Source organism: Budorcas taxicolor, chromosome 3, assembly GCF_023091745.1.
Source record: "Budorcas taxicolor isolate Tak-1 chromosome 3, Takin1.1, whole genome shotgun sequence".
In the NCBI taxonomy this organism is placed as follows: domain Eukaryota; kingdom Metazoa; phylum Chordata; class Mammalia; order Artiodactyla; family Bovidae; genus Budorcas; species Budorcas taxicolor.
In genome coordinates, this window is record NC_068912.1 from 68,249,564 (window position 1) to 68,273,402 (window position 23,839).

The 23,839-nt window shown below is 39.2% G+C and overlaps 1 protein-coding gene across 1 annotated transcript in view; it reads right to left on the reverse strand.

The window, feature by feature from the left end:
- ST6GALNAC3 (ST6 N-acetylgalactosaminide alpha-2,6-sialyltransferase 3) overlaps positions 1-21,714 on the reverse strand; it is a 365,006-nt gene extending 343,292 nt beyond the window's left edge. Inside the window, 2 exon segments of the mRNA XM_052638050.1 lie at positions 20,959-21,189; positions 21,610-21,714. Of these exon segments, the coding sequence (XP_052494010.1) occupies positions 20,959-21,189; positions 21,610-21,714 (336 nt within the window).
- Between the last annotated feature and the right edge of the window lie 2,125 nt (positions 21,715-23,839).

Below are 23,839 nucleotides of genomic sequence, written 5' to 3' on the forward strand. Positions count from 1 at the left end.
TTCACTTCCATCAAGAGGCTCTTTAGTTCTTCTTCACTTTCTGCCATAAGAGTGGTGTCATCTGCATATCTGAGGTTATTGATATTTCTCCCTGCAGTCCTGGTTCTAGCTTGTGCTTCATCCAGTCCAATATTTCACATGATGTACTCTTCACAGAAGTTAAATAAGCAAGGTAACAATATGCAGCCTTGATGTCCTTGTTTCCCAATTTGGAACCAGTCAATTTTTTCATGTCCAGTTCTAACTGTTGCTTCTTGACCTGCGTATATATTTCTCAGGAGGCAAGTAAGGTGGTCTGGTATTCCTATTTCTTTAAGAATGCTCCACAGTTTGTTGTGATCTCCACAGTCAAAGGCTTTAGCATAGTCAATGAAACAGAAGATGTTTTTCTAGAATTCTCTTGCTTTTTCTATGATCCAAAAGATGTTGGCAATTTGATCTCTGGTTCCTCTGCCTTTTCTAAATCCAGCTTTAACATCTGTGAGGCTCTCAGTTCACGGTTATTGAAGACTAGCTTGGAGAATTCTGAGCATTGCTTTTCTATCATGTGAGATGAACCCAATTGTGCAGTATTTTGAACATTCTTTGGATTACCATTTGTAAATAGAAGGATAAGAATATTGCATAGAGTTCCTTTGAAGACTGTGAGAATCTGAAATGGAGGCGTTAGGTATTACTTTTGCTGCATTTACCCACCTAGAGGAATGCCTGGTGAAAAGAAGTGCTCGGTAAGGGCTAGGTAAGATGATGGTGATTTGAGAGCAATTGAATATAGCTGACAAAGGAAGAAATTTGATGTCAGAATACAGAGGACAGTTGTGCGGCACTTAACAAATTACTTAACCTCTTTGTGCTTCTTTGGTTTAGTGTTTTCAATTCAAAGTGGAGAATATCTCAAGTTCACAAACTTATTAAATGGGATAATATGTCTATAAGCTTTGTAAAGCTTAAAGAACTATGCACGTGTTTATCACTATTAGTTACAACAAAAAGTGTTGAAGAGGGTCACAGGAAGGAGTCATGGCTTCTATGGAGAATCAGGCTAATCACCATGGAGGAACAGCTTTTGGACTGAGCTCTGAGGAATGGGTAGATTTTCTACACGTGAAGATAGCACAGAGAACCTTGCCAATTTGAACGAAGGTATGAAGGTGAGAAATGGAAGGGCCAATAGAGAATACATTATTTTTCTTTTAACATCATTTTTTTCTAGTAGTTAGGCCAATAAGCGTTGAGAAATGAGTAGGAGAAGAAATCCTAAGTGCAATCTCTTAATTGGCTTTCTGCACACTTAACATCACTTACGGAAAAACAAGTCATGGGGGCAGGATGCATTGGAAAGAGAAAGCTCATGGGCATGATTATGTAGCCTATAGAATTTGAGGCATTCTTCTATCTTAAAAGTAAAAAAGAAAAAAGAAAGCTTCCTGCTAGCAGGAAAATGTCAAGGTAGTTCAGATGGTGAATATCATTCTGTTGCCATGATTCCCATGTTTTTGTCAGCATAAGTGTTTCTAACACAGGCACACCACCCACTGAAGAGATAACCTCATGTTAGGTAACCCCATTCGCAGCTTCTAAGTGGGGATAATAACAACAGGCCGAGAGTGGGTTATTTAATGAAAAGGAGAGTTATAATGATCATGCTGGTTTTGAGAAGCAAGTAAGCAAATTAACCACAGACCCATGCACTAAAAATAAATAAATAAATTCTGGAGATGATGAGGGTAATTGGAGTTAGTTCATATTCGTGTGGTTCCCAGGGATATCAAAGACAAATCTGCCTCTTTGAAGTAGATATTCGAGGAAGAAACACAAGGGCTATTTGGCACATAGCTCAGCACCTAAAACTTTGCCTCATTTTCATCCTCAGTGGATCCTGACAGACATTATCAATTTCCACCTAATTTAAAATCAAGAGACTATATTACCATATTCCGCCAATTCTTTAATTTGAGAAAGTCAACATATTCACTCTGAAAGGCTGTTCTGAACACATCCTGTCTGAAAGCTTATATTGTTTCAAAACTACAGGGTTAAGAGGCTCAGGGCATCTAGAGATGAAATACAGTTATCAGCCATACTGTTTTTGAAATGGAGCTTAAGTAACTCACAAAACAGCAGTTTCTTTTAAAAAATGCAAGGAGGTAAACAGGAGGTCAATTCATCACAAGACAGCAAGAATGGTGGTCTTGTGGTTGTTATGCCTAGCAGTACAATACAGTAAAAAGTCAAGAGGTGGGCTTCACTTTTGTACTCAGTCCAGATGTGGACTTCACCAAGATAATCGACTTATATCAGTTTTTACCAGTAAGTACAATTCACAACTCTTACACTCATCATCTGGCTCAACAAAAGCAATTAAGTCACATATGAAAGACCTAGGCAGTTGACCTCTGAGCAAATGAAGTAGGATCAATGTAAAGAATAAGGTTCCAGTACATTGGATGTTCTGGAGTCTGGATTTTAAGACTCAGTCCCACCATTCTGAGCAAGTATGACCTGGAGCAAGCTGTATAATCTGTTCTTATTTCAGTTTCCTTATCTACAATATAGGAGAATGATTTTACATAACTCATAACTATTCATGGGAAATTTTCAAATTCAATGATTCATTAAGAGAGTTACACACTGTTATGGTTAATTGCAAATGTCAACTTGCCTAGACCATGATATCCAAGTATTTGGTAAAACATTATCCTGGATGTTTCTGTGAGGTTGATTTTTGGATGCAAGTATCACTTGCATTGAGTGAAGCAGATTACCCTCTATAACATGATGGACTTTATCCAAACAGTTGAAATCCTAATTAAACAAAGACTGACCGACTGCCTCTGGACTCAAACTGCAAGTCTTCCTTGAGTCTCAAGCACACTGAACTATTTCATCTCACCAGGCCTCCACAACTGCAGGAGCCAACCCTTTAAAAGAAACCACTTTCTATATATACACACATCCTGTTGGCTCTGTTTCTTTAGAGAACCTTGACTAATACATACATCATGAAAAACACAAAATTGATTGGCAAAGATGGTTCAAAGCAAGAAAGTACTATCTTGATACATTTCAAAAGAAAAATCATAGTCATGACAATATAAGCCCCAAAGCCATTTGGTAAAATTCAACATGTATAATTTTAGAAAACATAATTCTAAAAGCAATTGAGTTCTTCCTTAATATGGTAAAGAGTCAGGTCAACATTATGTTGAGTCAGCAAACATTAGAAGCATTCTTTTAAAAAAATTCTCTTCAGAAACTGTTATTCGTAATTTTTGATAAGCTTTGGTCAATGTGATAAACATTGAAAAAAAGTGAGAAAAATCATTTAAAAACATTGAGAGTGCAGACTGGAACAGACCAAAGGAAACGTCTACACCTTAATTAGAGTTTTTCAGTATAGCAAACAAATGCAAGACAAGTATGTAAAGTTAATATCATTTCTGCATACAAAAATTAAATGGCTATAAATATGATTTCAAACTTGTACTAAAGATAAGAAAAGTAAAATGGTTCAGCAAACATTTATTGGACTTCTATTAGATTCCATAAGAACTTTGATTAAAAGGTACATACATGCTCTTTTTCAGAAAATTACTTAAAAATTACTTGTATAGATAATATATTCTTAATAGAGCAACTGTTATTAAAATGTCTGTTTTTATTAAGTTAACATATAATGCAATTCTAATCAACATGTCACTAGCGTGGGTTGATAAAGTTATTTGGAGCAAATATTCATTCTCTCTATTCTCACCTCCATAGGAGGAGTACAATTTCCATTCCACTGATTTTGGCTTTGGCCATGTAATTTTCCTTGGCCTCATGGTGGGTGAAGTGTCCTTTCTGGCCTCTTCTTTTGGGCTTGGCTCTGTGACTTACTTTTGGACAATGAGATGTCAGCAGATGTGAAGTCAGTAGAAGCTGGCAGTGTGCCTCCAAAGTTGGGCTTAATCTCTTGCGCTTTTGCCTTCCTCATGAGAATATACTCCAGTTGGCTCAGAATTCGTCAGTGAAGAGTGATGCAGAAAGCAGACCTGAACCCAACTTGCAGACTTGAGACTAAGCCCAGGTGATCCCTACTGACCCACAGAAGACGGAGCAAGAATAAGTGACTATTCTTTAAGCCACTGAGTTTGGGGGTGATTTGTTACAAGCACTATTATGCACATAGTTGTGTGATACAACCAAGAGTTTCTATTTTGTTCAAGAAAATGATGTAGACGTGAATTTATATAGATGCGTGCTCAGTTGCTTCAGTCATGTCCAACTCTTTGCAACCCTCTGGATTGTAGCCCTCAGGCTTCTCTGTCCATAGGATTTTCCCAGCTAGAATACTGGAGTGAGCTGCCATGCCATCCTCCACAGGATCTTCCCAGCCCAGGGATGGGACCTACATATCCTGCATCTCTGGCAATGCAGGCGGGTTCTTTACCTGCTGAGCCATTTGAGAAGCCCATATATACATATATGTGTGGAGCATTAATTAGCCATTAAAAAATAGACTGTTACTTAGCCATACACACAATGGAGTATTATGTGTATGGCTATGGACACACAATGGACTATTAGCCACAAAAAATAATGAAATACTGCTATTTGCAGCAACATGGATGGACCTAGGGAATACTAAGTGAAGTAAGTCAGATAAGGAAAGACAAATATTATATGATATCACTTATATGAGGAATCTAAAAATAATACAAATGAATCTATATACAAAACAGAAAGAGACATACAGACATAGAAAACAAACATGGTAACCAAATGGAGGAGAGGGTATAACTAGGATTACGAGACTAACAGATTCAAACTACTATACATAAAACACAGAAATAACAAGGAATAACACAGCAAACAATATTCAATTTTGTAATAATCTGCAATGGAAAATATATATAACTGAATCACTTTGCTGTATGCCTGGAACTAACACAATATTGTAAATTGACTCTACTCTAATTAAAAAATGGAAAAAAAATTATGGGCAAAACAGACACTTTTCAGAAAAGTGTTTAAAATTAGTATAATCCTTTTCCTCTTCTTTTTTTTCTTTTTTTATTGTATCTATATGAGAAGATGGATATTAACTGAACCTACATTAGTAATCATTTCACAGTTCATGAAGATCAAATGATAAAAATATCCCAAAACAAAGGGATAGAGAAGATTGTAAAATAATGTAATGATAAGTAGTTTAGTATTGTAAAAAGAAATATGCAAACTTTCACATACACCACAATTACAATTTCATATGTGTACATAAAGATAAAGAATATATAGAGAATGATTGCATAACAGCATATTTAAATAAAAATACATTTGTCTCAACTGTTTTGGGGAGAAATAATAAAGACCCAGAAAAATATAACATTTGTGCACAGCATTTCCATGTACTAAAACTACAGTCAAGATAACCTATATAGGATATTTTTAAATTATCAAAATGCTTCTGTGAGCATTTGCCTATCTCCGGCATATATAAGAAATGGAGAAGAGGCAATTTTTGAGGGAAAAAATAATCCCTCTCTTTATCCTCAACTTTAATTCCATCACCTCCACTAGCTTTGTTTGTAGTGATGCTTCATAAGGCCCACTTGACTTCACATTCCAAGATGTCGGGCTCTAGGTGAGTGATCACACCATCGTGATTATCTTGGTCATGAAGATCTTTTTTGTACAGTTCTGTGTATTCTTGCCACCTCTTCTTAATATCTTCTGCTTCTGTTAGGTCCATACCACTTCTGTCCTTTATTGAGCCAACCTTTGCATGAAATGTTCCCTTGGTATCTCTAATTTTCTTGAAGAGATCTCTAGTCTTTCCCACTCTATTGTTTTCCTCTATTTCTTTGCATTGATCACTGAGGAAGGCCTTCCTATCTCTCCTTGCTGGTCTTTGGAATTCTGAATTCAAATGGGAATATCTTTCCTTTCCTCCTTTCCTTTTTGCTTCTCTTCTTTTCACAGCTATTTGTAAGGCCTCCTCAGACAGCCATTTTGCTTTTTTGCATTTCTTTTCCATGGGGATGGTAAAGAAACACCATCCCCATTGAAATACTCTGCACAAATGTTACAGATGGAATTCCAGTTGAGCTATTTCAAATCCTGAAAGATGATGCTGTGAAACTGCTGTACTCAATATGCCGGCAAATTTGGAAAACTCAGCAGTGGCCACAGGACTGGAAAAGGTCAGTTTTCATTTCAATCCCAAAGAAAGGCAATGCCAAAGAATGCTCAAACTACTGCACAATTGCACTCATCTCACACGCTAGTAAAGTAATGCTCAAAATTCTCCAAGCCAGGCTTCAGCAATATGTGAACCATGAACTTCCAGATATTCAAGCCAGTTTTAGAAAAGGCAGAGGAACCAGAGATCAAATTGCCAACATCTGCTGGATCATCGAAAAAGCGAAAGAGTTCCAGAAAAACATCTATTTCTGCTTTATTGACTATGCCAAAGCCTTTGACTGTGTGGATCACAAGAAACTGTGGAAAATTCTTCAAGAGATGGGAATACCAGACCACCTGACCTGCCTCTTGAGAAACGTATATACAGGTCAGGAGGCAACAGTAAGAACTGGACATGGAACAACAGACTGGTTCCAAATAGGAAAAGGAGTATGTCAAGGCTGTATATTGTCACCCTGCTTATTTAACTTATACACAGCATGAGAAACGCTGGACTGGAAGAAGCACAAGCTGGAATCAAGATTGCCGGGAGAAATATCAATCACCTCAGATATGCAGATGACACCACCCTTATGGCAGAAAGTGAAGAGGAACTAAAAAGCCTCTTGATGAAAGTGAAAGAGGAGAGTGAAAACATTGGCTTAAAGCTCAACATTCAGAAAACAAAGATCATGGCATATGGTCCCATCACTTCATGGGAAATAGATGGAGAAACAGTGAAAACAGTGGCTGACTTTATGGGCTTTTTTGGGGGGCTCCAAAATCACTGCAGATGATGACTGCAGCCATGAAATTAAAAGACGCTTACTCCTTGGCAGGAAAGTTATGACCAACCTAGACAGCATATTCGAAAGCAGAGATATTACTTTACCAACAAAGGTCTGTCTAGTCAAGGCTATGGTTTTTCCAGTGGTCATGTATGGATGTGAGATTTTGACTGTGAAGAAAGCTGAGCACCGAAGAATTGATGCTTTTGAACTGTGGTGCTGGAGAAGACTTTTGCGAGTCCCTTGGACTGCAAGGAGATCCAACCAGTCCATCCTAAAGGAGACCAGTCCTGGGTGTTAATTGGAAGGACTGATGCTGAGGCTGAAACTCCAATACTTTGGCCACCTCATGTGAAGAGTTGATTCATTGGAAAAGACCCTGATGCTGGGAGGGATTGCGGGCAGGAGGAGAAGGGGAGGACAGAGGATGAGATGGCTGGATGGCATCACCTACTCGTTGCACATGAGTTTGGGTGAACTCCAGGAGTTGATGGACAGGGAGGCCTGGCATGCTGCAATTCATGGGGTCGCAAAGAGTCGGACACGACTGAGTGAGTGAACTTAACTGAACTCTTTATCCTCAAGTTTTACAAGCCCTTCCACAGCTGAAATGTGATTATTCTATATAAATGTTAGCTATTATTACAAGAAGTGGTATGTGTGGTGGTCAAGAGCAGGAACTCTGGAGCCATGGTATAACTTTCAGCAATGCCACTTAAAGACAATGTAACCTCTGGCAAGTCTCTTTTAACCTTTCTTTTCTCATTTCCTCATTGAAAAATGGGATGATAATAATCGCTTCTAATAAGCATTGTTATGAGGCTTAAATAAATTAGTATACGTAAAGCATTTAAGAGGAGAGTGAAAAAGTTGGCTTAAAGCTCAACATTCAGAAAACGAAGATCCTGGCATCCAGTCCCATCACTTCGTGGCAAATAGATGGGGAAACAGTGGAAACACTGTCAGGCTTTATTTTGCGGGGCTCCAAAATCACGGCAGATGGTGACTGCAGCCATGAAATTAAAAGATGCTTACTCCTTGGAAGAAAAGCTATGACCAACCTAGACAGCATATTCAAAAGCAGAGACATTACTTTGCCGACTAAGGTCCGTCTAGTCAAGGCTATGGTTTTTCCAGTAGTCATGTATGCATGTGAGAGTTGGACTGTGAAGAAGGCTGAGCGCCGAAGAATTGATGCTTTTGAACTGTGGTGTTGGAGAAGACTCTTGAGAGTCCCTTGGACTGCAAGGAGATCCAACCAGTCCATTCTGAAGGAGATCAACCCTGGGATTTCTTTGGAAGGAATGATGCTAAAGCTGAAACTCCAGTACTTTGGCCACCTCATGTGAAGAGTTGACTCACTGGAAAAGACTTTGATACTGGGAGGAATTGGGAGCAGGAGGAGAAGGGGAGGACAGAGGATGAGATGGCTGGATGGCATCACTGACTCGATGGACATGAATCTGAGTGAATTCCGGGAGTTGGTGATGGACAGGGAGGCCTGGCGTGCTGCAATTCATGGGGTCGCAAAGAGTCAGACACGACTGAGCGACTGAACTGAACTGAACTGAAAGCATTTAGAACAATGTCTGATACCTAGTAAGCGCCATGTGTATTGGTTTATTATCACTTGTAACATCTCTATTATTACTGTTGTTATGTTACTGTTACCATCCTTTGGGGACATGCTGAAAACATTTTCCCGTGAGCTTTGGGAAAAGTAAGTAAATGATAGCTAAGTGTTCTCAATCTAGCAAATATTACTAAACTTTATTAGAAAGAATTATTGGCAAAATATAATACCATATGGATCCACCAAAAAGTTGTTTACTTTGTACATTTTCTTCCCAGGAATTCCATAAATAATTTACATTGCCAAAAAGTGGTTTGCCTTATAATAAACTGCTCAAGTGTATGAGTACAGCTAGAAGGAATTTAAAAGCTCACACTGACCTCCACATGTACTCTTGGGGGAATACTTGAAGAACTTATATTTCATAAACTTTTTGAGAAGGCAGGAATTATTTCTATTAATATAATACTATTTTTTTTCTGAAAGTATGTTGTGTTCAGTATGCAAAATTAAAACAATGATGTATTTGCAATGCATTTGTCTTATGCAGCCCTTCTGTATGGAGCTAGACTAGTATATATTTTAAACTATTTTCAACCGTTCTTTCTGTGGGCTTCCTCAATCTCAGTTAATGACAATTCTGACCTTCCAGACACATACGTCAAAAACCTAAATCCACTTTTTAAAATAATTATCTTATCTTAGAACAGTTTTAGATTTATAGAAAATGAGAGGGCAATGTAGAATTTCCATATACCCCACATCCAGATTCCCCTATTATCAAAGTGATATTTTGGTATGATACATTTGTTATAGTGAATGAAACAATATTGGTAAATTACTACTAACTAAAGTCCATACTTGATTGATATCTCCTTAGTTTTGACTTAATGCACTTTTTCTGTTCCAAGATCCCATCCAGGGTACCACATTACAGTTAGTAGACATATCTTCTTAGAATCCTCTTGGCTTTGGTAGTTTTTCAGATTTTCCTTCTGTTTTTTTTTTTTTTTTTTCTTTTTCCCCCTAGATTTTTCTCATTAGCTAGGGTTTACAGGCTTGGAGATAGAAGACCACAGAGGCAAAGTGCCATTTTCATCATATCCTCCTAAGGGAACATGCTACCAACATGATTTATCACTACTGACCTTGATCACCTGGCTGAGGTAGTGTTTGTCAGGTTTCTCCACTATAAAATTACTTTTTTCTCCCTTTCCATGTTTTTGGAAGCAAGTCACTATAAGCTACTCACAAAGGAGAAAACGAATATTCACTTCTGAAATTGCTCTAAGTAATAGATTTATCTAGACATTTCAACTCTATTTTTTGATAGACACAGAGTGTTTCATGGAAAGATACTGCTTAAAAAATAAACTGCTTAATTCTAATAATTTGTTGTAGTAAGCATGCTGCTGCTGCTGCTAAGTCGCTTCAGTCGTGTCCGACTCTGTGCGATCCCACAGACGGCAGCTCACCAGGCTCCCCTAACACGTTTATTGTATAAAAACTAGAAAACGCGTTTAAGCAAAAGGTCACCTAAAATGTAACACTTCAGACAGTGCTGCAGTCCTCAGTTGCTCAGTCGTGTCTGACTCTTTGTGACCCCATGAACTAAAGCCCACCAGGTTCCTCTGTCCCTGGAATTTCCCAGGCAGGAATACTGGAGTGGATTGTCATTTCCTTCTCTGGGGGATCGTCCCCATCCAGTGATTGAAGTGTGTCTCTTGCAGGCAGATTCCATAGACCACTAAAGTTAATATTTTGAGGCACTATCTTCAAACCGTTTTTCTATGTCTACATTTAGAGTTAAAATAATCCTCGGCATATACTACTCTATCTGGCTTATTACCATTTCACATTAACCAAAATTAGTCTGCATTGTTTTTAGACTAAGTGTTTTCTTCTCTACAATTCCAGAGCCTAGCATAGTGCCCAGCATATAGTGGCTTCAGCAAGTGTGATCCAATGAGCTTTCTGACTTGAACAGAGGAAGCCTCCATGAAACAATTTAATGGAATTTGCTGACAAAATCAATCTTCTTCTCTTCCTTTGCCCTCACAGGATAACCAAAGTCACAGGCAAAGCATCACCAATCTGGGGCCTTGGACAATGAGTTAAATCAATGAAATAGTGTGTAGTTTGTAAGGGCTAAAAGATAATGGTATGCGAAGTATTTAAGTACACAGGCCCATGATTCCTTACCCCAAACCCTTTTGACTAGGTATATTTTGGAATTCAGAATTCTTCAGTTGAGGAGGACGATAGAGCAAATGTGCAATGTATTATGAAACACCATGACTGGGCACAGGGAAACACACTGTAGTCAAGCAGTCATGTTTTCTAAAGCCAAGCAAGTGAATCATCACAATAAATAGACCAATTCCTTATAATTTTTTAAAGTAGATTCTAAAAATCCCTTGTGGCTGGACCCTAGAGGAGTCCCAGTTCCTTCAGCCTCAATTTATTACCATCTAGGGACCAACTTGTAAAATTAAAAGGCCCACTAGCATTCAGGACTGGCATTTCACATTTCCAGGAATAACTTTTTGTTATCTAAAGGCCAAAGATATAAATAAGCTTCCTTATCTGTTACCTGTGCCAGTTTTCACGATTTCCTTACTAGCCCACCCTTTCACTTAGGGAAAGCTTGTTAAGGGCCCAGCTTCAGGTTGGAAGGGAGGAAGGGATCCTCAACTCTCTGCCTTTGCTGGACCCAGGCCCTGCCCTCCAACCTATAGGGTGGATATTACCCATCCCCTCAGTCACTGATGCTGATAAACTCCCAGGAAACAACACCATCAGTTTTCCTGCTTATATCTCTCTTTCCATTACTTCTCAGTTTCTGGTGCCAGACAATTTTCCTTCTTTTTAGCAAAGCCAGCTGAGCATTAAATAATAATTTCTATTTTATCCACATGTCCTTGGGTTATAGCAGAGTCGTGAGGTTTTCTTAGCCTACCATATTTCCAGACCAGAACCCTTAATTTCATTTTTCTTTTAAATAATCTATTTATTAAATTCTTAAAATATTCTATTAGCCAGATTTTTCATTAACCAGGTATACCACTTCTCAAGCCTTGTGGAATAATATTTGATATAGGCATTATATAGTTACTTTTGAAATAAAAATTATTTAATGAATATTTTTCTTTTGTAAATAAGTCTCTGGAAAATGAGAAATCACAATTTGATGCCGTCTACTTAGTGACAAATTATCTTCCAGACATTGAATACAATTGCTTAGTTGAAATGACTCGAATGCTATCTATTCTTAACAGCAACAGAATAAATTTGTTATGCTGAAATGTCAATGCTGTCTAGGTAGTGTTGTTCCAAGATACTTATGATTGTATCAAACCTATTTGGTTCTCTTCCTTGTGTATGCATGCATGCTAAGTCATTCAGTTGTGTCTGACTCTTTGCAACCCTATGGACCATAGCCCACCAGGCTCCTTTGTCCATGGGATTTTCCAGGCAAGAATACTGCAGTGGGTTGCCATGCCCTCCTCCAGTTTCTTCCTTAGTGAACTTCAGTGTTAATTTCTTTTTTGAATAGAGTTCATTGTTGATCCTTAGCGCATTGTCTGGAACTGAACAAGGACATACTCAATATTCGGTGACTCAACTTCCACTTGATGAATAGTTTTGTGCTGGTCACTCCCTCAGGCTATTAGCTGGAGAAAAGATGAACAAAAATTCTTACCATTGGAGCCCCAGTTCTATGATCTTTTTCAACTTTAAATTCAGGGTGGTCTTTGTGGCTACCCTCCTTTGTTTTTCTTTGCTTGTCATGAATGAGGCAATTTGATATTTGAATTCTCGATAAGCCTTTTTCAAGACTGTTAACATGACAATTGGCAAATGGCATTTTTCTATCTGAGATAGGATAATGAATAAAATTCCCTTTTATCTTCCTGGGGAATCAATGACTACATTGGAAACTATGATAACACTGGATCTTTCCTCAATAGCAGATGTGATTTGTAAAGTGAAAATCAATGTTTAGACTGATGATGTCTCTTAGAATAAGGAAGATTTCATCTGAATAATTATAATAAAAATATATGATTAATCAGTTGAGCAAGACTAGAAATTCAGTAAATAATGAGCCTTCTTGGGCCATTTTTTGGCTTTACAATCTGGGGAAATTGTGAGCTTCGCACTTCTCCCTCAAAAGCACAAGCTAATTTCCTAAACACATGTCCCTGATCAGGGAGACATACAGTGTGCATCTCTGTGGACACCTGAACCAACTGATGGACTGACAGATATTTCTTCTTATGCTCAGCCTCCCAGCAGGTTTGGAGTATGGGCTTGCAAGGATAGATCCTCACATTCTCCAGGCAACCCCTTCTTGAAAGGTGAGTTTCACAATGTTTGGTTTCTGTTGCTGTAAAACAATTATCACATATAATGTATGTACCAGCTAGACTCTTTTGGTTGTGGATGACCAAAACATAACCCACACTTGCAGACATGAAAGGCAGGAATTTACTGGCTTCACACTCAAACCACAAAAGAGGGTAGGCTGGCTTCAAGAACGGCTGGTCTCGGTACTAGAGTTCTGTCCAGGCCCTTGCTTGAGCTCTGCTTCTCTCAATGTCTTGGTCTCATTCACTCCAGGGAACACAGCCACTGACAGCCAGAGAATCTTATCTCAACATCTCTTTTCCTAAAAGAAAAGAGTGTCTTTCTCACAGCATTACACAGAAGAACAATAAGCTTTTGGAAGGGTTAAGAATGGCTCATCTGGGACCATGTGTCCACCCCTTAAACCATCACAGCATTGGTCAAACACTGGTCTGAATTTTCTGCTCACCACTGTAGTCAGAAGTGAAGGGATTGTTTCTGTAACGAAGGGACAGTGGCAAACATAAAAGGCACTACATACACTTAATCAGGGAATTATATACATTAATCATTTTATTATGTAATATAGTTATATGTATATAGTCTATGTATGTTTGTCTTTAAGAAAGTCTTGTGACTTATCCTGTCCTTATATATGTGAATATATATTTTTTGTATATCTGTATATACTAGTTCATGAATATAGATGAATGCATAAATTGTACACACGTATTACTGTTTTGCAAGTAAGAGTGTAGTTTTTCCTTTTCCGGGGATTCCATTTACATCCCCACATCATAATTACCCAGTGAATGTATCCTCTATCTTCTATCCCCAACAGTAAAATGCATTCCAGGCAGATTGACCTACTTACTGCCCCTACATGTGTCTGATTTCCTTTTTTGGAAAGTCAGAGAATCATGCAGACCTATAGTAGTATCTCAGGGGCCCCATGGGCATGGGGTGCCATATCCAAGTCAGGGGTACACAGAATGAAGAATTATTAAAAGTGACCTTATATGTACTTTTTGTGGCATCAGGACCAAGATATGAATACTCCAAGACTGCATAACCAACCAAAAAATATGGGGAGCTGGAAGGTAAGAACTAAGGGTAAGGGAACCAGAGGGAAGTTAAGAAAGGAATGCACAGAGTGTGAGGTGGTGGGGATTCCTAGTGCAAACATGAGCTCACTGTGGCTTCTGTGTAGAGCTCTTGGCCTATTGGGAGTGGTGGGAGCTGAAGGAACATGGACGATTTACCGTCAGACCTTCTGCTTTAGCTCTTTTCCCCAACTCTGCTTTCTCTTCTCTGTCCCATCCAAATCCTTAGCCTATGCATGTGTCTCAGCTCCCCAACAATGCCTCCTAGAATTATAACCCACAGCAAGGTCTGTCCCTCTCCTTTGGCAGTGGTGCCCTTGAGATTGCCTTGAGATCAGCCACTGTTTGGGAGCTGCTATTTCACAACCAGAGTAGGAAACATAATCTTTTTTCCACTCAATAAATATATGTCCTCATACTTAGGAAAAAGATAAATTATCTTCCAAACGACAAATTCAATATGCACATGCCAAAGAAGTCATCTTTGCTGTATGTTAATTTAGTTGTTTCCTTTTCTATAACAATCTAATAGTTGAAAGTTATTTTACTTTACGGTTATACAAATGGAATGTTCAGATTTTAATTAACAATTAAATTGATGAGTTTTAAACTTCTGGAACATATATTTGCATATAATTGCTCTCAGTATACTTCTGTAAAATCCAAAGCTCATATTCCCAAAAACAGAAAGCCTATTCGTGTCAGCTTTAGTTACATGTGTACATTTATTTGAATGTGTAGAGTGTGTGCTTTTATTGCCAAGAAAGTCAGCTCTGTTTCTTAATTGTCACTATAACCACAATTTGGGAAATTCTATTACAACATCAATATGGTATGCACATCTTTAATTAGGCTAGTATGGCCTGTCATAGCAACTGATCCTATGTATTCTTTTTAGTCTAGCTGAGGTTTTAAAATGTCCTCCTTTTTTAAAGAGACATATTTCGGCCGTATTAAATTGTTAAATCAATATACAGCCCTACAACTTGATTGCTATGTTTTAGAAATCCTGTGCCTCTTCACTTAGTGCATCTTTAGCACCATCTGAATGGGCATTCTTCCCCAAACACTCGAAATCCTCTGCAGTTCTAGTGTGTTAGGACTCTCTTATCAGATCTAAAGGAGACACCTGTCACCCTCCTCCCCATTACCAGGAAGATCTAGCTGTGGCATCCTATTGATCCCCAGAGCTTGTCTCTCTTATTTAGTAGTTAATGCAAATACGTTGCAGGTTGCTTGCTCTAAGCAATGTCTTCACATCAGGTCACCAACCAAAAAGACAACAGATTCCATGCTCTGGAGATTGCAAACAGAATCTAGCCTAGAGTTCATTTTCCTCTCTTTCCTCCAGATCTGCCATGATCTCAACAGGGAGAAACAATGATTACTTGTAACCAAGCCCTGCAGTCCCTTAGTCTTTTATATCTTTTATTCTGTCACAAAACAAATCATTAAAATCTGCATTAAGGAGAAAGGAGAATTCCCATGATACTGACAAGCATAGATGTGTCTTTTTGAAACACATATGGGTGTTTTATGCTTTTTGCTATGTCCAAGGTCAAATGATAATTCAGAAACTGCCATAAAGCTATAGGTGGAGTTTCTCAGATTTGGTCCTATTAAAATAGAAGGTTGCATTATTCATCAGTAGTGACATGAGAGGGCAAGTGTGAGCAGCTTGGGGGTCAGGGATTAAAGTGGGGGTGGGACACACGGGAGCTATAGGACCTATTGAAAATCTAAATCTTTCACAGTCTCAGCTTCAGGATGGCACTTCCTCTTGCTGGTTGTCAGCTCAAACAAGTATTGATGAGGAATTCTGGGTTCTCTGGCCAGCAGGGACTTCCTGAATTTCATCACTCACCAGGTTAGTTGACACTCATTTTGTTACCCTGCTTCTCAAGATTTCTCATTCCCCAAATATAAGAACTTTAGCCTATATTAAGAAAGGGAAGGGAGACAGGGCAAAAGATGGGAGCCAATATTTAGACTGTCATTATTATGATGGGATGTGTATTTTAATTCTTTCAATTTATCTCCTCTAGACTGGCCCTCATAATTTTCACTACATATTCCTTTTTATGGATCTAGACCAGGAAAAGAAAATACTCCAACCATATGAAATGTGATGGTTGGATAACATCAGTGACTCAGTGGAGTTTGAGCAAACTCTGGGAGATAGTGAAGGACAGGGAAGGCTGGCATGCTGCAGTCCATGGGTCACAAAGAGTCAGACAAAACTTAGCAACTGAGCAACAACATATGAAATATAAGCAAATATAAGCAAGTCCATCTATTTTTCTCTCGTGTTCTTTGTACTGTTACTTCTTGTACTTCCTTGGGGAATAGATTGTTCAAAAACTATGTGAGTTGATCAAATGAAGCCAAGCTCCAACTGGGTATAATTTACCATATGAGGGTTCTTCATGACAGACTGTCACAGATTCATGAGACAACTTATTCTTCTACTTGTGCCAAGCCTAAAGGACCAGAACTCAGCTCACTTTTAAAGATAACAAAAGAATCACAGCTTGCTCCCAAGCAACTCAGCTCTCTGGTGTCCACAAAATCTTCAACCTAATTCTGCCACTCCCATCCCACATCTTTATTTAGACAGTAGTGGAGAGACATCCTTTCTTGTAAACATTTCTGCTCATAAAATCTTAGTCTAGTGGCAGTAATGTCTGATTCAACTGAAACACTGGGCAATAAAACCATCATTGACAGTGTGATGTTTGCAGCTGCTCTGAGTCTGGAAATCATTGCTGGCAAGTCTACATGTTCAAAAAAATTCTTGGACATCTGGTGGTGTCTAGAATGCATGTGCTTTCTTCTGAGAAACTTCTGAGAAAACCTCAAGGACCAAGACCTTGAAATAAATAAATCATCTTGTTGACCACTCAGCTCAGCCATAGCCTTGACTCTTTTTCCAGACTAGAACTGAGTGAATAGGAACACAGGAGTGTGTGGTTACCTTTGAAACAAAATTTAAGGGCCACTAATATAGCTATTTGCCCCAGAACATCAAATCTACCACTTACCATTTTTACTGTATTACTTAGACTCCTGAAGAATTTTCTTTCTGAGTCTAATAGTCTAATGTAACTATCTCTGGGAAGACCTGCACTTAAAGCCATTATTTCGTGAGGACCCAGGCACAGAGCATTCGGGAGTAAGGGAATGCAGACATGCAGTGGGAAGAGGAGAATTTTGAGAAAGATGAAATAACGAGGATGGAGGTAAAGAACCACCAAATTTTGTTTTCCTCCCAATTTAGCCTTACAACTATCAGAATTCAGAGGTAAATCTGTCATTCTTTCGGGGTGTTATACATTGTTTTTCAGCTTCCATGCAAAATTTTCTGCTTATTACTTGCACTAATGTTTCAGCATTCTGAAACATCTCCCTTAAAGTCTTCCTGTGATCTATAAATTGAATCACACTGTTTGTGTTCTTTTATTTTTGCATCTTTTGCTCAAAATTATGCTTTTCTAAATCCATACATGTTGTCATGTGCATCCATGCTAAGTCACTTCAGTTGTGTCTGACTTTGCGACCTTATGAACTATAGCCTGCCAGGCTCCTCTGTCCATGGGATTCTCCAGGAAAGGATACTGGAGTGGATTCTCATGCCCTCCTCCAGGGAACCTTCATGACCCAGGGATCAAACCTTCATCTCTTAGGTCTCCTGTGGTGGCAGGCAGGTTCTTAACCACTAGCGCCACCTGGGTAGCCCAGGTTGTCACATATAGCTGCAATTTCCTCATTTCCATTGATTTAACCATTTTCCTACTAAGAGACATGTCCAGGTTCTAGAATAATGCTGTTATACATGTAATCTATGCCTCCCACTATATGTGTTCATGTATGTCTCAAGTGAATACATGGATGATTAGAAATGCTGGGATGTGACACCACCCTTATGGCAGAAAGTGAAGAGGAACTAAAAAGCCTCTTGATGAAAGTGAAAGAGGAGAGTGAAAAAGCTGGCTTAAGGCTCAACATTCAGAAAACAAAGATCAGGACATCTGGTCCCATCACTTCATGGCAAATAGATGGGGAAACAGTGGAAACAGTGGCTGATTTTATTTTGGGGGCTTCAAAATCACTGCAGATGGTGATTGCAGCCATGAAATTAAAAGATGCTTACTCCTTGGAAGGAAAGTTATGACCAACCTAGATAGCATATTCAAAAGCAGAGACATTACTTTGCTGACAAAGGTCCGTCTAATCAAGGCTATGGTTTTTCCAGTGGTCATGTATGGATGTGAGGGTTGGACTGTGAAGAAAGCTGAGTGCCAAAGAATTGATGCTTTTGAACTGTGGTGTTGGAGAAGACTCTTGAGAGTCCCTTGGACTGCAAGGAGATCCAACCAGTCCATTCTGAAGGAGATCAGCCCTGGGATTCCTTTGGAAGGAATGATGCTAAAGCTGAAACTCCAGTACTTTGGCCACCTCATGTGAAAAGTTGACTCATTGGAAAAGACTCTGATGCTGGGAGGGATTGGAGGCAGGAGGAGAAGGGGAGGACAGAGGATGAGATGGCTGGATGGCATCACTGACTCAATGGACGTGAGTCTGGGTGAACTCCAGGAGGTGGTGATGGACAGGGAGGCCTGGTGTGCTGCAGTTCACGGGGTCGCAAGAGTCGGACACGACTGAGCGACTGAACTGAACTGAACTGAACTGCGAATATCCATATCCTTGCCTCTACTAGAAAATGGAAAGCTGTTTTCCCAAAGCAATTATTCCCTCTGCTAGTGTATGAGTTCCTATTGTTCCACATCATCATCACCAACACTTGGCTTGTCAGATTCTTGATCTTTTTGTCAATCTGATTTTTAGTGAGCGTTCACTTCCTTGTGCTTTTTTCTTCCTTCTCATTGTGCTTTTAAATTTGCAAAACTTTGATTTCTAATGAGACTAGGAACTCTTTCATTTATTTGCTGCCCTGAATCCAGATTCCTTAAAATTTCACATTTCATACTCTAAACTTTTGTAGTTTGGTGTTGTTCATCTAGGCATTTCGTGACATAACTGATAAGTACAAAGCAAGCAAAAGAAACTCATTCATTGAACATCAATTTAGAACTGGGCACTTCGTGTACTTTGTCCTATTTAATCCTCGTAATAATTTGCTGTGGTGGTTTAGTCACTAAGTCGTGTCCGACTCTTGCAACCCCATGGACTGTAGCCCTCCAGGCTCTTCTGTAGATGGGATTTTCCAGGCGAGAATATTGGAGTGGGTTGCCATTTCCATAACTTGCTAGTTGACCTTGTTTTTCTAAGTGTGAGAACTAGTACTCAAATCATGCCTGTGTGCATCTGTAGTCTAAAAACTCTTTCCAGTAATCATGTTCCCTCTCAAGAAATTACCTTCACAGGATCAAAATAATGATCAATATCTTGTAGCAAAGTCATTGTATTACAAATCACACTAAAAGAATTTCAAAAGTGGCTAGTTAATATGAGTAATTAAATAATTGCAGCCCTAGGTCAGTTTTCCTCTTAACATTCCAAAATCCAATCTATTATTATATAAACAAATGAAAGGTTCTTTGATATTTGGTGAGATTTCTCTCATGAGAGTAATTCATGAGACAGTTCAGTCACATGTTTCATTTTCTACCCATGAGAGGCACTTGTGAAATGATTAACATAATCCAGTAGAGTTATAGAATATTAAATGACAGTCTGAAATAAAGTAACAAAAGACAAAAGTAAAACAAACTATTCTCTAAGAGATACATTTTTATATAAGTAATCAATATATTAGGACATTCAACAAATTCAAGCAATAGACACTTTAAAAAATTAATTCAAAGCCAATTAAAGGATAAACACAAGCAAGGCTCCTAAGAATTTATATGTTATTAACGGTGCCTTTTTCTTTTTAACTATAAAAGTCTAATAAAAGCCTATAAATCATGCATATATAGAAACAATCTTCAAAGAATCAAATTAACCAGAAGCAATGACTCATTCATGATATTGCCTACAAAAGGGGATGGACAAAGCCAGTTTTCAACATCCCTCACTGACGCTAAGAATAATTCTTGGGATGGGATTTGCATTATGTAGGTAACTCTCTTCTCTAGCATTTTTGCAAATATGCCCTTTCAGTGGGATCTGATCCAAAATTCTTTCCAGTGATGTAGACACGCTCATGATTTGTACCTTTGTCACCAACAAATTCCAAAGGCTTGGACTTGGCAGCAATGAATATTAATCTCACACTCATCACACTCCATGGAAACAAATAGTGAAAACAATTCTATTATCAGTTCTATACACTGCATATATTTTGTGAAGTTTTTTATTTTTACTTCACTCCATGACACAAATCGTTGCTTGCAAAAATGCTAGCACAGTGTGCACTTTCTACTTGTCAATATACCTCCATCCTCTTCTGTACCATCAATGGGCTACAAAGATTTAGAGGTTCAGTGATTATAGGATTTGAATGATTTTAACCCCTTTAAATTTGGAAATTCTTTAAATCCCATTATCTCTGCAGCCACTGAGAATTTTTAAATCAGCTTGGCCTTTTCTAGCTCCAGGTCTAAGGATTACAGAGTTTTAAAGAGTATAAATGCCTCTTTGCAGTTCTACAAAGAGCTGTCCCCAACCAGCTGACCTCCAGGAAATAAAGCCAGCCATTTCTCCAGCTGGCGACTGCTGATCAGAGTTTCTAAATGGAAAGATATGTATGTTATGCCACAAACCACCAGGAAAACAAGCAATTGCTTCCTCAACTCCACATGAAGCCAGTGAATCAGAAGATCTGATGCAGGAGGGGGCAATAGACTTTAGATATGTGTCAGAAAGTGTCTGAGAATCAGAAACCAGGAAATGTCAGGGGCCCAAAGAAGCTCACTGGGCCATAGTGGAAGTTCAGTGATGGGAAGCCACCTTGCACCCAAAGAAAAGTGGTTACCATGGACACCTTCAAACCCTATGTGACCCTCTGAGGTCTTACCTCTTGTGTCCTCACATTTACGTATCCATAGTGAGTTCGAAGGGGCCGCCTGTATGTATAGGAGAATGGTATCCATTTCGCACCAGGTTGTCCAAAGCAGTTTAGTAGCAATGGGAAATTCACTTCATTTACAAGGCGCACCACCAGCAGGAAGAGAAATGCTGCTATGAAGCTCACTGCAATCACAGACTTTCTCTACAAAACATTAAAAAGAAGAAGAAGAGTGAATGACTTTCAATCAAAAACAGTCTCAGAAAAAGGATATTTCAGTTGGAGACAGGAAACAATTATTTGATGCCCAGATTGCCCTAATGTGCTGAGCCTCTGAAAACAAACCGAGTATGGATTACATTTCCATCCCATTCCTATTTCTCCTTACCTTCCTATCATCCTCGGTGATTCCTATGCAGCTTTCAAAAACCAAGTCAGACTTTCCCGTCTATAGGAAGCCTTTCCTACCTGTTCATTTTCCTGCCCAGTATCGTCCCCTCACTCCTAACCTATCTACCTTAATAGAGGTAAGAAGTCCCACCCTTCCAGTACTTTGAAGGCCCTTCTCCTGTTGTACATTTTTCATGGCATAAGTCCTTACGTGACTTTTCTTTCATGTAATTTTGAGTTTCTGGAGAACTGAGCTGCACTCTGCCATACTGCTCTGTATCCTGGGTCCTTAACACAGCACATACTGTAGGCACTCACAAACATTTGTGTGAATGAATAAATGGATTTTGCACATTCTGGTGGATCCAGTCTCATTTTAAATCATTATTCTGTATCTTTATCTAGCACCCTTTACAGGCAAGAAACTTTGTGCTATAGGATATGCAAAAGTAAGATTCAAAAAAGCTAACACTCACAGTAGGGACAAAAACACATCAAGCAGCGTAAGAACATCCCCTAAATGTGTTTGTCATCAAAGCAGAGTAGGAGCAACTGCATCAGACTGCCATGGGGAAAGGAGAGCTGTATTTGTGCTTGAACTTGATAAAATGCATGCATTTTTCACTAGACATGTGTGAGCAGAGTTTTCTAGGAAGAGAGAACAGAGTAAGGAGGCAAGAAAACATGAGGTTATTCATAGCCACATAGCATTTTGTTTTACTGTGACACAGAGAAGAAGAAAAAGCTGAAAATAAAGATGATAACTTTATAGACTGTCTCAGATACCAAGCTAAGTCTCTACTGAGTTTGTTAGATGATGGAAAACTTGAGATTTTTTGTTTAATTATTTAATTTTTGAAATGTGACTGTTATGTCATAATCAGACGCCAGTGTTTGAGGCACTTTGGAGCAGAGTAAAACCAAACACAGGCAGCAACTAGTTAGCAGACTATTTCAATTGGCTAGGACAGAAGTAATGAGGAATGAAAATGAGAATAGTGGCGGGGGGAGCGGGGGCGGGGGGTGGGTAGTAAAAAGGTGAGAAAAGACATGAGAAAAACTCAATTTAGGTGGAAGACAGAAACCTTGGCTTCTGACTGAATAGAAGTGGCAGACAGAAAATTCAGAGATGCCTCAGATGTTGAGTTCAGGTAGCTGCAATAACACTAATCATATCAGGAGAAATCAGGGTGGTCAGGGCAGGAAATGATTTAAGAGAGTAAGTGGACAAAGAGCTTGACTTTCTAAGTCCTAGTTCTCAAGGGCAAATGGGTCATCAAGGGGTCAGACAGAAAGTCAAGTCTAGAGTAAGAAGAAAGAAGAGAGCTGAGGACAGATGTTAGGAACAACACTGCCTTCTCTCCAGGGTGAAGACACAATGAAATATTCCTTCCTGAAGGAAGGGCTTTGCCCTTGACTCTTCTTCAAACTTAAGGGAAACCAAATCACTTTCTGGGAAAGACTGAATGCTTGTTGTTGGTGCTGTTGTGTTTTTAGCTTGCCACTTTCTGGTAGAGTCAGCTTCCTTTTACTTCTCACAGAATATCCCAAAGGAGAAAAGAAGCCCAAAGCTGGCCCCTGAATCCTCCCTGGGCCCATGGTCACAGTCTCTGAAAGGGCAACAGAATAAAGCCTCAAAGTCAGACACCCAAAGGAAGTCTTCTCTCTTGCCCAGCTCCCAGAATTTGTAAAAGCCCCATCCATCCCCCTGTCTAGCCAGCCTAATTTTCCAATCACCTGAAAGTCCCTTGAGTTCTGCTTCCTTAGAACCCCTTATCTCACTACTTACTACCACAGCCTTACTTCATTTAACCTTCTAATCATGAAAAACTGTTTTAATTTGTTCCTCTGTGGGAACATTATGTCCACAACATTGCAATGTGTCAAGGTAACAGCTTAAATGAGGTGATGGATCTTACAAGTTTAAAGGGACATAGACCAGAACAGATGGCTAAATAAAAGCAAAGGGGCCAGTCACCCATTAAGTAAACAGGTAAGAACCTTTTTTATCGCCATCCGGTAGTTTGTTGCAAACCAGTAGCTTGTTTTGAAGGAAACCAGGCGGGATTTGTGCCCAGCGTGGCTCTCTGCTCTTCTTAGCTGCTGCATTGCACGGCATGGCTGGGGTTGATGGACAAAAGCGTGGAGGGCCTGTCTGAACTCACTGATCTCACAAAACAACCCATACATAATGCACCCATGGGAGGAAAATAAATCAGCCACTTTGAGAGAAATTGCAAAATGGAATGAAATCATAGTTGTAAAAGCCTGCTACCTAGCAATCCATGTCTGCCTCCCATGTTCTGTCAAAGGGAACCAAGTAATGAGCACAGAGAGGATGAGGGGGGCAAATGAGGAGTGAAAGCCAGACGCTCACTCCTCCGCACTGGACCTACCCCGCAGTCTATAGTGGCCAGACAGGATTCTTCCATGGCTCCGGCTTCCAGCCTCGATTCTACTGCATTGTCTGACACTCATTCTTTGCCTTCCTTCATATTTC